At 42.3% G+C, this 14,908-nt stretch overlaps 5 protein-coding genes and 1 non-coding gene across 6 annotated transcripts; 1 reads left to right on the top strand and 5 right to left on the bottom strand.

The window, feature by feature from the left end:
• Nucleotide 1: 1 nt before the first annotated feature.
• On the bottom strand, nucleotides 2-1,420 carry K450DRAFT_236249 (uncharacterized protein). The gene is made up of 5 exons (XM_051588222.1): nucleotides 1,183-1,420; nucleotides 1,055-1,109; nucleotides 717-955; nucleotides 587-652; nucleotides 2-498 (listed from the first exon to the last, which is right to left on the bottom strand). Exons 1-5 carry the CDS (start codon nucleotides 1,297-1,299, stop codon nucleotides 250-252), a joined length of 726 nt encoding a protein of 241 aa, XP_051445570.1. The 5' UTR covers nucleotides 1,300-1,420; the 3' UTR covers nucleotides 2-249.
• A 127-nt stretch (nucleotides 1,421-1,547) lies between these two features.
• K450DRAFT_236253 (uncharacterized protein) lies at nucleotides 1,548-3,392 on the bottom strand. Its single transcript, XM_051588223.1, has 4 exons — nucleotides 3,005-3,392; nucleotides 2,612-2,937; nucleotides 2,241-2,538; nucleotides 1,548-2,172 (listed from the first exon to the last, which is right to left on the bottom strand). Exons 1-4 carry the CDS (start codon nucleotides 3,317-3,319, stop codon nucleotides 1,639-1,641), a joined length of 1,473 nt encoding a protein of 490 aa, XP_051445571.1. The 5' UTR covers nucleotides 3,320-3,392; the 3' UTR covers nucleotides 1,548-1,638.
• A 1,723-nt stretch (nucleotides 3,393-5,115) lies between these two features.
• Nucleotides 5,116-6,552, bottom strand: K450DRAFT_236254 (uncharacterized protein). The gene has a single exon (XM_051588224.1). It carries the CDS (start codon nucleotides 6,262-6,264, stop codon nucleotides 5,290-5,292), a length of 975 nt encoding a protein of 324 aa, XP_051445572.1. The 5' UTR covers nucleotides 6,265-6,552; the 3' UTR covers nucleotides 5,116-5,289.
• Nucleotides 6,553-7,785: 1,233 nt separating this feature from the next.
• Nucleotides 7,786-9,336, bottom strand: K450DRAFT_236258 (uncharacterized protein). The gene is made up of 4 exons (XM_051588225.1): nucleotides 9,305-9,336; nucleotides 8,942-9,211; nucleotides 8,523-8,876; nucleotides 7,786-8,434 (listed from the first exon to the last, which is right to left on the bottom strand). The coding sequence occupies exons 1-4, from the start codon at nucleotides 9,308-9,310 to the stop codon at nucleotides 7,901-7,903; spliced, it is 1,164 nt and encodes a 387-aa protein (XP_051445573.1). The 5' UTR covers nucleotides 9,311-9,336; the 3' UTR covers nucleotides 7,786-7,900.
• A 1,268-nt stretch (nucleotides 9,337-10,604) lies between these two features.
• K450DRAFT_t45 lies at nucleotides 10,605-10,686 on the top strand. Its single transcript has one exon. It is a non-coding gene; the product is annotated as a tRNA-Ser (tRNA).
• A 493-nt stretch (nucleotides 10,687-11,179) lies between these two features.
• On the bottom strand, nucleotides 11,180-12,673 carry K450DRAFT_299330 (uncharacterized protein; the record flags this gene model as incomplete). Its single annotated transcript, XM_051593705.1, has 1 exon — nucleotides 11,180-12,673. The coding sequence occupies one exon, from the start codon at nucleotides 12,671-12,673 to the stop codon at nucleotides 11,180-11,182; it is 1,494 nt and encodes a 497-aa protein (XP_051445574.1).
• Between the last annotated feature and the right edge of the window lie 2,235 nt (nucleotides 12,674-14,908).

Below are 14,908 nucleotides of genomic sequence, written 5' to 3' on the forward strand. Positions count from 1 at the left end.
TGAAGTCATATGGAGTGGATATAAGCACTGAGCTTTGAGAATGAGCTATAACCATGACATTTCGTAACGCTTCCGCCCTATACACCGGTACGAGCAGCAGTAGAGACGGCAGACAAATAATAATAGATTGTGGTATAGATTAACTCATACTGTCTTGTCGAAATTTACAATGCGAGATGCCAAATAATTTGTACTGTAGTATTACAAGTAAAGAGTATGTCTAGCTGGTATAAATGTATAGCCAAACATTCACTTCGGGCCAACCAAAGTGTCGGATGATTTTTCTCGCACAGTATCATTCTCAATTCCTAAATTAAACACATTCATGTCCTTGTTGAGCATATCTCTAAGTCCTTGATTCTCCACAACTAACTGCTGGATGACCGTATCTTGCTCTGATTCTGTGCCCAAAGAATATAATTCTCGCAGCATCCGGGCGATCTTGGATATATTTAGCTGCAACATCTTGTTCTCCCAAACCAAAGCCGACGTTGTTTGCTATTATTCCCGTAGAAGGTCTGTTAAATCCCTCGTCGCATGTGTACACTACGTAATGGAGAGCTTCTTCTACCCTCTGAGGACTTACCCGTTCAGCCGATAAAAGGCTGTCATATTCTCGCTGTAATCGCAACACCGCATCATTGTGTGAATTCTATGGAAGCAACGTTAGCACACTGATCACATGTAGCTAGTCGCTATAATGACATATCCCTTACAACTTGTAACCGCATACTACTTGTAGCTGACTCCATGCCCGACTCATAATCTTTGAGCAAGCGCTTTAATTGCGCACACTCTGCTTCTAATTGCTGATTCTTGTTGGTCATAGTTCGCAACTGACGCTTCAGCTCATCTTGTTTAGCGCTTGTTTCGTCTGATTCCTCTAATGTTTCAGGAGAGTTTTGACTTGCGCTTGCTGGCTCTGCATTGCGCTGTTGCGAATCATTATAATTATCTGGTGCCGTTGTCCAGTTGCTATTGTTAGCTAAGAATGATACTAGTTTCAGTCGCCAAGAACATTTGCAAGCTTTTCTTGTGATATACGCTTACTCACATAGTTCCCCATTGTGATTAAAGACGCCTGACGTAAGTAAAGCCGAAGATCGTTGCTACAATTTAAGATGTTGGTCTACGACCCCCCATCAAGCTAGGACTCAAATGCATAACTGTTGCTCAGCTTACCTTCACGTCGGACATTTGCTGAGTGATGCCATTGATTGCTTCTTTGTTTGCTGATTGCTGCTGTGCTAGTTCATTGGTTAGGCGCCATATTTGTTGAAGCGTATTTTCCTCAACCATTACTGGCAAGAAAAGTATAAAGAAGCGCGCCAAATGTTTAGCTGAAAAAATTCCTTGTCGGCTGACCTACACGAGCCAACTCGACAGACACAACTAGCCAGGTATTCTTGAAGAAAATCCCTTCAGTGCTCTATGTCCTCAACTCAAAAAAAATAAAACATAGTGCAAGCAGGTGCTTCAATAGATCCCTGAAGTGCATGAATTTACACATAACATGTCAGACAAGCATTTTGGATATTGATGTTTTCATCGTTATCAAGCTACAGCAGCTATATTACATTTATTTACACATATAAGATTATATATCTGCTATGATTCCACTGCTATCGCTGAGAAGCTCTACAGCCTGTACACAAAATTAGGATCTTGACGATCCGTAATGTCATTGTCAACACTAGTCAACTTTTCTCCGCCAAGGGCAGCTCTTCGCTTGTTCTCATGAGCCATGGAGAAACGTAAGTATACCATGAGGAGGATCATTACAAAGTTAGCTGAGATACAGCCCACCATGCCTCCCACATACTTTGGACCGTCAATCATGATCACAGGCCCAATGATGTTACCAACAGTGTAACCTATGATCATCATTGCATTCGTAACCAATTTCTTCGTATACCCGTTGGTGTTTGCGGCAACAGAACTGATCACAAGCACATAAGCAGCGGCATATCCATAGGTAAGGTAGAGTCCACAGAGTTTTCCTCCGACACTTGGTACAGCAACCAGAAGGATCAAGCCTACTTCAGCAACTAACATCAGGCCAACGCAAGTGAATAATCGGTCTCCGGTGCGACTATGTATCCAGGCACCAACAAGAATGAGGAGAACATCAAAGATACCAGAGGGCATTTGTAATAGGATGGAATTGAGACCCTGAGATTCAATAAATGCATTAGCGGGACAAGACTATATTGCTTGGAAGGCCGCGAGATTAAACTTACCGAGAATCCAAACCCTTGGGTGATCAAAGTAGAAAACGTTGTGAGAGCCCCGTTGGTCATGTTGTTAAGTAAAGCACAGAAGAAGAAAATCCAAGTTTTCTGATCCTTCAATGCTTCAATCACCTGGTCTCTTTTGAATTCGTGTGTTCGGTAGACACCATTGTCCGCCAAGCGATCTGCCACAATGAGCTTCTCATCTTCAGTAAGATGAAGTCTTGCTGAGTAAGGATCATCAATTAATACGAAGAATACAACGATGCCAACAAGACAGGTAATAGACCCCAGTATAATCATAATCCTATTAATACAACAAGTATTAACATAGTGTCTACGATGATTTCAAGAATGGATGGTATAATCAAGATGCTTACCATTGCCAGGCCCACAAAGATCGAACCCCATCCATTTGGCCAATGCCATAGCCGACAAGTCCTCCAAGGGAAGATGCAAAACCATTGAAAAGCCACCAGGCTCCAATTCGGGTCACTTGTTCTTGTTTTCGGTAAAAGGTATTGGTGAGCATGATGAAGATGGGATTAACACAGGCTTCAAAAAAACCGAGTAAGAAGCGTAGGCCAGCTAGCTCCGAGAAATTTTTTCCAAGCGAAGTGCATGCCAGAACGATGCCCCATAAAAACACAATAGTTCCAACTAGCCTGCCTAGTGGAAACCGCTGCATCAAGTAACTGTTGGGGAGCTGATATAGAAATTGTTTTTCAGTATCGATCAAGATGTGACCTGGAACGTATGGATCATTAACGTACCTGCATAGTCAAATAACCAATGTAGAACAGCGATCCCAGAAGTGCATACTCAGATCCATGCAAGTTAGTGTCTACGATGATTCCAAGCACTGACGCATAGGATAAAGATGTCTTGTCCAAAAACTGAAGAAATCCAACTGCGCACATGATCGGCAGTATTTTTGTATCAATCTTTCGAACAAGCTTTTTCTCTTCATCGGATAATATCACTCTGGCGTTAGGATTGTGGGCATCTGCTGGGTTTGGCAATGCCTCCAGATACGTAACATCCACTTGTTTAGATTCAGATTTCTGATCTACGTCAGGAGTGGACATTTGGAAAATATGAAGACCGAGAAAAAGATTCGTCGAGTTGCTTTATACTCATCAATCTATTTCTTAATCCGGCAACCAAATTCTGAAGAATGGTCATTTGCTATCTAATCGGCATCCAAAACGATTTCTACTGATTGGTGCCCCGAGATAGGGTTTATGATCGGCTGCAAGCGAACTGACTTGCATAAACCTAAACTCCCGCAGAGTTTGTTGGTTACAGATATAAGCGAAATATCTTTGTTCAAGTCAAAGAAGTTGAATTGCATAGTAGCGCCTCTTTGGAAGTAATACCGAGAGGCAGCCGATGATGGTCGCCACATTGGAAGATAGACTGTAAGAGGGACACAAGATTGAAAGATGTTTCGTTATCAGACCACACCCAGCTACCGCTCTTATCTAAGATTTACAAACGAAAACCAGTAACTCTAATGAACAGGATGCTCTTCATTTAGCTTAAAAAAACCGACCCTGTCATGTACCGGCGTGAATTAGATTAAGTTGTTACCTATCATCAAACTTCCTAACTCGTCCTTAGCTTCCCCTGCCTAAATAATCCCTATAGTGCTTTTCAACAGAACAGAGCTCTATGAGGAAGAAGCGATCGGCTGTAAGCTATGATTTACCCCTTTCGCCATTTTTCTCGCGGTCATCTGTTTTTGGAACATTTTTGGAACATTTACTTAAACGCGGAGATGCATTTGGCTCCCACCAGGCACACCTATGCAACCGGACGACCGAGAAGGTTCAAAGGTACATTTTACAATCAAACGACTGCCCAAGTCAGTGTGTCACTGGGAAATTTCCATAAACACTGAAATTGACGTTCGTTACAACACCACAGTAATTACCAGTTTGAAATGAACGACTTCTCAAAGATAAAAGTTTCAGTATTCCAGAAACAATTGTGATCTTACCCTCCATATGAGCTTCGTGTAGTTTGCTGAGAAGCTAGCATGACTTATTTCAGAGTTACCTGTCCAATATATATACGCGTTTGTACATGTAGTGCCATCAAGTAGCCAACTGTCAAATCATTAATACTACCATACTTGTACTATGGGTCTACTAGTCATCTGAAACATTTACAAATGGTATCATTTAGCCATCTTTGATAAATTTCTACCTCGGTACTTTGCTTATAACCGTGCACAGTTCAAAACCTCAGCTGCTGTTTCCGCTACGTTTTCGTAAAATTTGTTGGCAATTGAGGTCCGCTGCCGTATGCCCTGGGAATTCACTCACCACAACACTTGATGGAATCCCAAGGCTAACCTATTCTTCCGAGTGACGGCGTGCGGAAGACCTGGAAGCTGAGTATGGATATAAGTTTGGATGCCTTGTAGTAGGCATACACCCCACGAATGGTTCCAACTCATGTACCATCGCTAAAAGAACATAATTTAAATATGAAGAAAAATCTTCATTGATCACCTTTTTTCTTGCAGCGAAGTTCAATCGTTCGAATCGACTACGATAGACGGTGCGAAGATTTTCCTGATTGGAATGTGGAGTAAAGCATAACTCAATTACTGAACACAAAGAGTTTGACAAGCCGCTGGTTCGGACAACACTTTAGGCTTGGTGCAATAGTCTTGTGAATATTTTAACTGTGCTTGCAATTCTAGCACTCGCTTGAAAGCAAAGGGAAAGTCAAAAACAAAAGTCGCACGCCAACCCCCTGATTTCAAAGTCATTTCAGTGTTGGATATTCTCTCCTTCGCCTTAGTAAACTGTCGTTTTTGGTCTTGCCTGCCGATTTCGGATGTTGAAGCGTTGATCACAAAGACTGTCAAAACTACTCTCTACAAGTTCATGAAGGGGTTCACGATGATTTTTATTGGGAATTGATGTGCTGGTATATCACTGCAGCAGCATGTTTTATTGTTTACTGTACTGTCCGGATCAGTATTTCAGGGTATTTCTTGCGACGAGTGTCTACGCCTATCATAATCAGGTATAATTACTACTACTTAAGCGGTTTGCCAAAGTGAATGGGCCGCATCCGGCATCCATGTGGGGTTAGAGCTATGCCCTTGCAAGCAAACGTATGCTCGACCATGGTATTCCACACGATCACCAGCTGCATAGGTGCCAACGGGGTCCCAGTCTCGACCGTGGTGACCATGCTTTTCATGGTGCCCACGGTTTTCATGGTCACGACCATGATCATGGTGGCAGTTCTCTCCGTGTTGATGTTCATGCTGATATGAATGCTCAGATTGTTGTCGTTCAAATCTTGCTCTTTCCTCGTCAAAGTTGTGCTTCTCACGCTCATATCGTTCGCGTTCTTCATGCATGGATGCTGCTTCATGCTTACGAGCCTCCTCCTCCTTATGTTGGTTGCCCAAGTACCTTGCTCCCAATAGACCAGCACCGACAGCGAGGGCTCCTCCGAGAGTGGCGATACCTACATCGGTAGCAATGGCCTTATTACGAAGTGTCTTGATTCGCTTGGCGTGATTTTCATTGATATAAGACTGTCCGCGAGTTGGTTGCTGCTGCTGCTGGTATCCAAAACCTGAACCGGGGCTTGAGGGTGAATTAGGAAGACCTTGCACTGTGAGTACAAGATGGACTTCGCCGGCTCCCTTGCCGTTAATTTGATAAATGTCGAATGAGCCATTGAAGGAACCGCCAGGAGCGTACACAACTTGATTAATGGGAATAGCAGCAAATCCGATAACCTCGTCAGCGGTAGGGTCTTCATCAAATACTTCCACGTAAAGATCAGGTTCACCATGGAGAGGGAGTACGAAGCTTTGATTCCATGTTGCGTTTTTACCAGCGTCTTTATGCGTGAAAGTCTTTTGGAAAGCCTTGGGGTTGTGTGGATCAAGTGAGAACTGGGCGTAAGGGTCTTGTTTGCCGACCATGTCCTTGTTTAACAAGTTGATGCCGGCAACGGCTGTAATGGAAAGAGTTGGACCTTGATTTGCGTTGAGCATGATGATAGAGTACTGGTATAAGAATCACAAGAGAAAAGGGAGCGATAGAAGGCTTTAAATACCCATTTAATGCCAAGGCGTCATGGCTGACGCTAAATTTGACTTGTTAACCCTGGCTCTCATAGTATTGACTGTCGAATATTAAGAAGTCCTAAGTTTATTTTCGGAGGTGTTAGCCGAGATGCAAAGGTAAGCTCCGTATGGCCCCAAATGGCAATGAGCTTCGAAGCGTCCAAACTTTGGATACAAATAAATCAGCCAAGTAACCTTCATTGAAGTTTTTGGACGCCGTAAACTGAAGTAGAGGCGTGCATGCTCAGAAACAGTGTTGTATGGCTTTGTAGCGAGATCCTAACCTCATCAAGAGCCCCATACTTGGTACCACTTGAAGCGAAGATTCTAGCAAACCGAGTAGAAGTGCATATATAACTTTGAGCGCCGAAATGTATACTTTCACGCTTAACCGAAAGCAGTAGGCAATGATATACTACAGAGCTCAAAACGAATTTTCGCAGTGAGCTTTTTACAGTGAGATTCTACGGTAATGGACCATTCTGGTTACCAGATAACCATGAGCCTTCCTTGTCGATGGCTTATTCCTTTTGATAACGAGAAGTGCTCAGGAAAGCTTTTTAGATTCTTGGCAAAAGTAGCGCCGCCATAAGTATTTAGTCTTCAATCTCCGGCACTTTACAGTAGCCACCGCTAGGATCACATTGGTGCGCTACATAGCCCTTCGCCCAATTACATGCACTTCAATATGTATATGTCGTAGCACTAGCATTTGCTCAATTCAGACTGAAAAGTACATACCGCTAGGAGCCTTACTATGAAACGATCCCCTTAAGTGACTGGACGGATGTACAATTGAGTTTTGGCCTCTGTTTGTCGCTTGGTAGGAGAAATACAGAACTAAGGGGTTGGCAGTCATCGCTCTCAGTAATTTGGTTTACGACAGCTTGTCAACTAATCAACTGTATATGATGACGTCGACTGAAAATGCGGCGAAGCATAGAAGGATTCGGGCATAACGGTACCTGCTTTGCCCTTGCCTGTACGATAGATGAGCTAAAAATAGTATATTTGCAATGAGATAGCCACAGTGGCAAACCGTCGCCACTGGGCTGGTTGGTCATGCCAAGCCAAACCAAACAAGCCAAAGTCATACCGATACCCTTCCAATAAGCAGCTTCCCCTGGTAGAAACAAATTTGAAAAAATAAAAAAAATGGAATTTGATTATTTACCAAACACCGTCTTCTCCAAATCAGTGTGGAAATGCCTTTGTTTGCAGGTGGCTGCTGATCATCAATCACTACACCCCTCCTTTTTTTTTTGGGAGGAAATACTTCATCACCTTCAGTATGTAACGTGATGTTAAATTGAAAACATATCCTTTTACTCAGCTACGATTTCGATTGTCGATACCAGTATTCTTCATTGCTTCGAAGATTTAATGATATCCCCACAAAAGGAGTAACGTAATTCTTGCTGTGTACGCAAAGTCAGACCAAATGAGTTTACTGTTTTCACTATCCCACTTCTATCATTTATAGCAGTTAAATGCATAGTAAACGCTTTCATCTACAAAGTAAATACACGAAGGATAATAGGTGAGATACATCAGAAATATTGACTCAGAGTCTATATACAAAATTGGGATCCTGCAAGTCGGTCAAATCTTCACCGTCTTCAGCCTTTCGCGTCGGGTTTGCAGCCTTCTTCTTGTTCATGCGAGACATCCATGTACGGATTGCGATGAAGACCACCATGGCAACAACATTCGCAGATATACAACCGACTACACCTCCGACATAAAGAGGAGCTTGGTTAGATGTCATGATTAGGGGCCCAATGATGTTGCCAATTGTATAGCCAATTAAGACGACTGCGTTGGTGAGCAGTTTCTTTGTGTACCCGCTAGTATTGGCAGCCACTGAACTAAGGAACAGAATATATGCAGCAACGTATGAGTAGACCAGATAAAGACCCGCTAATTTGGCGACAGTTGGCAGCACGATTAAGAAGATAAGACCGACGATAGTAACGAAGATGAATACGGCAGCTGTATACAAGGAGTCTCCAGTACGGCCGTGTATCCATCCTGCAAAAACGATGAATGCGATGTCCATAAATCCCGAAGGAATACCAAGTAAAATTGCATTGAGACCCTAAGAACAAATTGAAAGAAATGGAAAAACATGGCTAGTTAAAATTTTTTGTCCTTATCAAAAAAATCGATACGTCAAGCATACATACAGAAAACCCAAGTCCTACAGTAATGAGTCCTGAAAATGTGGTTAAAGCACCGTTGGAAATGTTGACCAGCAGGGAAATTAAGAACCATGCATAGGTCTTGGGATCCTTGAAGCATTCTCTAACTTGGTCCCATTCAATTTTATTTGACCTCTTGATACCAGTATCTTTCAGGCGTTCCTCCATTATGACTTTTTGTTCATCTGTCAAATGAAGTTTTGGCGATCTAGGGTCATCAATCAAGAAGAAGAAGACAAAGATACCGAGAAGACTGGTAACTGATCCTAGGATAATCATAATCCATTGCCATGAGTGCAGCCCTTGAATTCCTTCCATATGGCCAATACCATATCCGACCTGTTGAAAGACATCAGGTTATTTAGAGCCGTAATTTTGATAGTATTCAACAATTGAGCACTTACAAGACCACCGAAGGAGGAGCATAGTCCGTTAACCAACCACCAAGCACCAAGCCTAGAAGCAACTTCTTGCTTACGGTAGAATATGCTTGTCAAAAGCATAAAATTTGGATTGACACAGGCTTCGAATAAACCAAGCAGAAATCGAAGTCCAGCCAGCTGTGAGAAATTCTTTCCTAGCGAGGTTAATGCTATAATAGCTCCCCATACGAAGACAATGGCTCCAACCAGTTTTCCTAAAGGTAAGCGTTGCATCATATAACTGTTTGGAATCTGCATTTAAAAAATGTTAAGAATCTCTTGCTGTAATTTCTTGAGTATTGGCATGAATGTCCATCCTCTTTTTAATTTTTCAATTCGCTTTACCTGCATTGCGAGATATCCAACATAAAATATAGAACCAAGTGCACCATAGTCTGATCCAACAAGGTGAGTATCAGCAATGATTCCCAGAACAGAAGCATAAGCTAGAGATGTTTTGTCCAAGAACTGGAAAAAGCCGACTGCACATAACCAAGGAAGGATTTTCCGATCAATCTTGCGAATAAGTACTTTCTCCTCGGCAGAGATTGTGACTCGCCGGTTTGGATCGTCAGCGGTTGGTTGGTTACTGATTCCCTCTACGTGGACAATATCCTCTTTATCAGTATAATCCAGATCGGTTTCTTTGGAGCTGTTGGACATGGAAGGAAAGTGTGTTCACTGGCAGAAGAAGGCAACGGTTCTCTCTCAACCAGCATATATACTGTTTTTACACTTGTTATCGTCACAAATAAAAAGTCCGCTTAACAAACTTTGTCTCTTATCACCGGTGATTGTCATTCCCACACAATTGATAGACTTTCTCACTGCTTTAGCCAATTAAAACGTATAACATCTTCTATTACAGGAAAACCTTCATTCCAAAACGGGAACACAGGTCCGAACTTTGCTGCGAAGCGTCTTCTATACTTATTCAATTGTAAGCGCTTCTCCATAAGGTAAATGGCTGCATGTGACCCATTTACCGTGCACGCCAAAAAAACTGAACAAGGTTTACCATTACTGGTATGTCAGCGACATTAGCTTTGCGTTACTTCTCACAACGAAGAAAGGTTTTGTCCCACAAGCATACCAACACAATATTTTGAGTACAAAGATTTCACACACGCATACTGATCTTCCAAGGTTTCAGCTACACAAATTAATGTAATGACAGGTGAATCATTTGATATGATATGATCAAATCTGTGATATGGCGTTAAGGTAGTACAGCCCAGTTCGGTCTCACGCTGATGGCCAGACTGTTTTCGGAACCCCGACCGTCCGGACAAGACCCATTCACTCTCACTATGCCATAACTTTAATGTAATAATTTTATCTAGCAGTTTGTCTTACGTTCTCATTTTTCATCAACGGCTATGTGTTCATACTCTAGTGCAGTCTAGACTACGGCTAGATCCTCTAAAACTGACGAAAAGATCAGTTAGTAGTATTTACCGGCCATTGCAGTAATATTTAGCAGTCCGGTCTAATGCGTTTATTAAAAAGCATATTACAAGATTAGTATGTAGCAGCTATAACTTGCATTCATATATCATATAAGTGGATAGCTAGTGCAACAATGCGTTGTTGTCATAATATTTTGGGATTAAATATACTTTGATGGTCCAAATTTCAACAAAAGGTCGATATGTCCGAGTGGTTAAGGAGTGTGACTAGAAATCACATGGGCTCTGCCCGCACAGGTTCAAATCCTGTTGTCGACGCAACATTCTTTTTGCATTTTTTTGCTTTCGATATTTTTTTTAAATCTCAGTCTCTTTAAAATGATTTGAAAAATGAAAACTTTTTTTTTCATTCTGCATACTAGGCTATCCAACTGTATTATCATGTTGTTTTCACTTGCCAGTCTCATAGATTCAACTAATTTTATCTTTTTTTTTCTGGAAACCTCTGATCTTCAAACTTGACTACAAACTTGACTACATGTATAAGTTTGGCCATTGAATGTTAAGTGCAGAATTGAAGGACAATCATTGAATCAGATACAGAAGTGATGCTTTAATTGAACAACTGCCGTATTTTATTTTTTTAAAAAAAAGAGAATGTTTGATGCATAATTTAGTTCACACTATTTAAATACGTGCTAGATTTATGAACGGCTTTGTCATAATGAACTATGTTGCATGTTCCATTTAGACTTATTGCGACAAAATTGAACAAAATAAAGAACAGGTGTGACATAATACAATATTCAATTCAATACACATTGAAGATAATGCTGAGAAAAAGAAGTGAAGAAAATAGGGAGTATATACTGCTCACGCTGGTTGCAGATGATATGGTTCCTGAGCTAGTGCTTGTAGAAGCATTAGCTGAATACGCAATTAGATTTCCTCCGTTCTGCAAAGAATACGTTTTGCCTCCCAACCAGGTATTGTTACTGGAAAGATAGTAGACATTGTGACCATTACCATATATATTGGAAAAGGAAGTATCATCAGCGGCGATACTTGATATATAAGATGTGCCAGTGACGTTCCATGTGCTAGAGGTATCCAGAGTAAAGTATATATAGCTTGCATTATTATTTGAGTTGATAGCTCCGGTTATAATGGACGACTGATTCAATGAAATGGAGATGCTGCTTATATTTCCGCATGATATGTTTCCTGACAAAACTTGATTGAAGGCAACAAATGTCAACTTGCCGCCATTTGAGCCAGAACTGCCCCACTGATCATCTGATGCCTCAATCAACGAGCCAGTCGAAAAATTCATAGTTACATTCCTAAGGTAAGCCTCAGAGACAGTATTGGTGATATAAAATAACGGTCCTGAGTTTCCAGTGTAATTTAGGCTTCCTCCCGTCATATTGAGTATTGCGGTTCCGTCTTGAGCATCCCCGGAAGTGCTTTGGTACAGCATGACACCATACGGCTGTACTTGGTTGCCTTCACCACTGACGTTGCAATTAGTCAATGTTACATTATTGGCACCTTCCACCACAATTGCAGACGAGCCATGAGCAGTTCCAATGACATCAGATGCAGTTATATTACCAGTAGAGTAAACGACAGGTGATCCTGACCCATAAGTGTTGACTGTAGCGCCATCTACTACGACAATTCCCGTACCTCGATCGTTCGCAAAGGCTCCACAGTGGTCACCATAAGTTGTGATAGTAGCATTTTTAGCGTAAATATATCCCATTTGAGTTGCATCAAGGCCACGGGATGAATTCATTGTTGTATTTAGTGTGACATTGTATGCGTAAATGGTGGTCCCAGTTCCAGTGGAGTAAATCGCGTTGGAGCCGTCAGAGTTGGAAGAAATATAAGAGTTTGAAATTGTAAGTGAACTTCCATTTTGGGCGACTACAGCAGCGTTCAAACCGTAGAAATTACTGTCGTCCTCGGAGGTGGTATTACCACTTTTCGAGATGAATGCGTCAGAGAGCGTCAATTGGCCACTGTTGGTGATCAATATGACAGATGTGTTTGAGGAAGTAGCAGCCACAGTTATAGTAGAGTTAGTTACAGTCTCATTGGAAACGGTATACGATCCAGTCAAAAACATGGAGGTTGCGCTATTGCCATTCCCGCCACCTCCACCAGGAGCTGAACCTCCAGCACTACCCATCGCCGTAGGTGGCTGTCCTGATGGCATCGTTCCAGTAGCACTGCTGGAATCATCAGCAAGGGTGTAAGAGGCAAAAAATAATATGAATGTAAGGGAGAATGATATCCTCATGTAGTAAGAGTAATTGAACAGGGAAGTGGGAGCTAAATAATGGAAGATTTCTCGAGACTTAAATATGCGGTGAGTTTTGTGTGAGTTGGATAAGCGCCAAGCAATTTGATTTAACAAAGTAGCTCTTGGCAAAGTCAATTAAATCGTCGTATGAAGTAGCGACATATTGTTCTGACTCGTAAAATCCGAATCACAGTGGGGACCATCGGGTGCAATTGAGAAAAAGTTTGGATTTGGAAATTCGGGAAGTAAAATCGGTTTTAGTTATGTTAATAAAAATTTGTCAGGCGTGACGACAGCAACTCTTAATTCCTGGATTTTTGGAAGGACTTCGCCATTTTGACGATTTTATTTTAGCTAATCGGTCAATCATGGAGGACCTACAGCAGCTAGAAAAGCTGTCCTTGGTAAACAAGATTGTCAGCGAACTCAACAATCACGTTGGGTTGAACGACAAAGGCGTCGGTAAGTTGAACTCATCAGTAATAACGCAAACCAATATGACAGGAGGTACTGACTGGCATCTTCTGCAGCTGAATACATTTTGCACTTGCACGATCAAGCAAAAGGATCTTTCGAAACATTCAAGAAATCACTCAATGATTCAGGAGCAGACTTTCCGGCATCACTAGTCGAAAGTTTGAACCGAGTGATCAACACCATGAAGCCAAAAAAGGGAAGCAATCAATCCCAGGAAGAACCAACAATGTCAGCGGACGAAAAAGCGTTACGATTTCCAGGACTTGCAATGGCTGACGATCCAGAATGGGAGCATAAGCGAAAGGAGGATATGGCTGTCGCTGACGATTTGATGTCTCAATTAGAAGGCTTACATCAAAAAGCTGCTGACACTAACGGCGCAGATCGCAAACGGGCGCGCAGCCCAGATGAACGATCATACGAACGAAGCAGAGACAGATCCAGAAGTCCAAGAAGACGCAGATCAAGAAGCCCCAGACGTGGTCGCAGCCCCGATCGAAGAGACAGAGAATTCAAGCGACCAGTCATGGATGAAGACCCGGTAATCTATAAAATCTATAGCGGTAAAATCACCAACCTCAAGCCATTTGGAGCATTTGTACAACTTGAAGGGATTCAAGGACGACGAGAAGGTCTCATTCATATTGGTATGCTTGCATCTGGCGGGCGAATCAATGACCCTTCAGAGGTGGTTCAGCGTGGTGACAGAGTCAAAGTCAAAGTCATGTCAGTGGCAGGAACCAGAATCAGTCTGAGTCTTCGAGATGTCGACCAAAGGACTGGGCAAGACCTCTCCCCACATCTCAAAGTCAGGAGTGCTGGAGAGTACGAGGAAGAAACTACCAGAAATCCCGACCGACCTTCTGCGTCAAGGGCAAGAATCGTAGAAGACGACGATTCCGGTCGGTCAAGAAAGCGGTTATCGTCTCCAGAGCGATGGGAAATCAAACAGTTAATTGCTTCTGGTGTCCTTGATCCCTCTGAATATCCCAACTTCGATGACGAGAATGGAATGCTCAACGATGTAGAGACAGAGGAAGATATGGATGTCGAAATCAGAGAAGAAGAACCACCATTTTTGCATGGACAAACTAAGAAGACGTTGCAACTTTCACCAGTCAAGGTTGTGAAAGTACCAGATGGTTCAATGAATCGTGCCGCTATGGAAGGTGCAGCCCTGACGAAGGAAAGACGAGAATTGCGACAACAGCAACTAAACGAGGAGCAAGATGCGGTGCCAACAGATTTGAATCAATCGTGGCAAGATCCCATGCCTGAACCAGGCGGTAGGCAATTTGCTCAAGACCTGCGTGGTGCCGCCATGAGTACGAAGAATACACAATCCGAATGGAAGAAAGCAACATTCAACAACGCTACGAGCTTTGGTAGAATCACGAGTCTCACTATACAAGAGCAAAGAGAGAGTCTACCCATCTACAAATTGAGGAATGCTTTGGTTCAAGCTATTGCAGAGGTATGTTATCATAATGAAAATTTGACGTGGGATCCTGCAACATCATTATTGAACAACAGCTTTTTAGAATCAAATGTTAGTCGTGGTTGGTGATACTGGCTCCGGCAAGACTACACAAATGACGCAATATTTAGCGGAAGAAGGCTTTGCTAACCGTGGTAAGATTGGATGCACTCAACCACGTCGTGTAGCTGCCATGTCTGTAGCCAAACGTGTCGCAGAAGAAGTTGGATGCCGCGTTGGACAAGAAGTTGGTTATACCATTCGTTTCGAAGACTGCA

This window comes from Umbelopsis ramanniana (assembly GCF_025399195.1).
Source record: "Umbelopsis ramanniana AG unplaced genomic scaffold K450scaffold_20, whole genome shotgun sequence".
Classification (NCBI taxonomy): Eukaryota; Fungi; Mucoromycota; class Umbelopsidomycetes; order Umbelopsidales; family Umbelopsidaceae; genus Umbelopsis; species Umbelopsis ramanniana.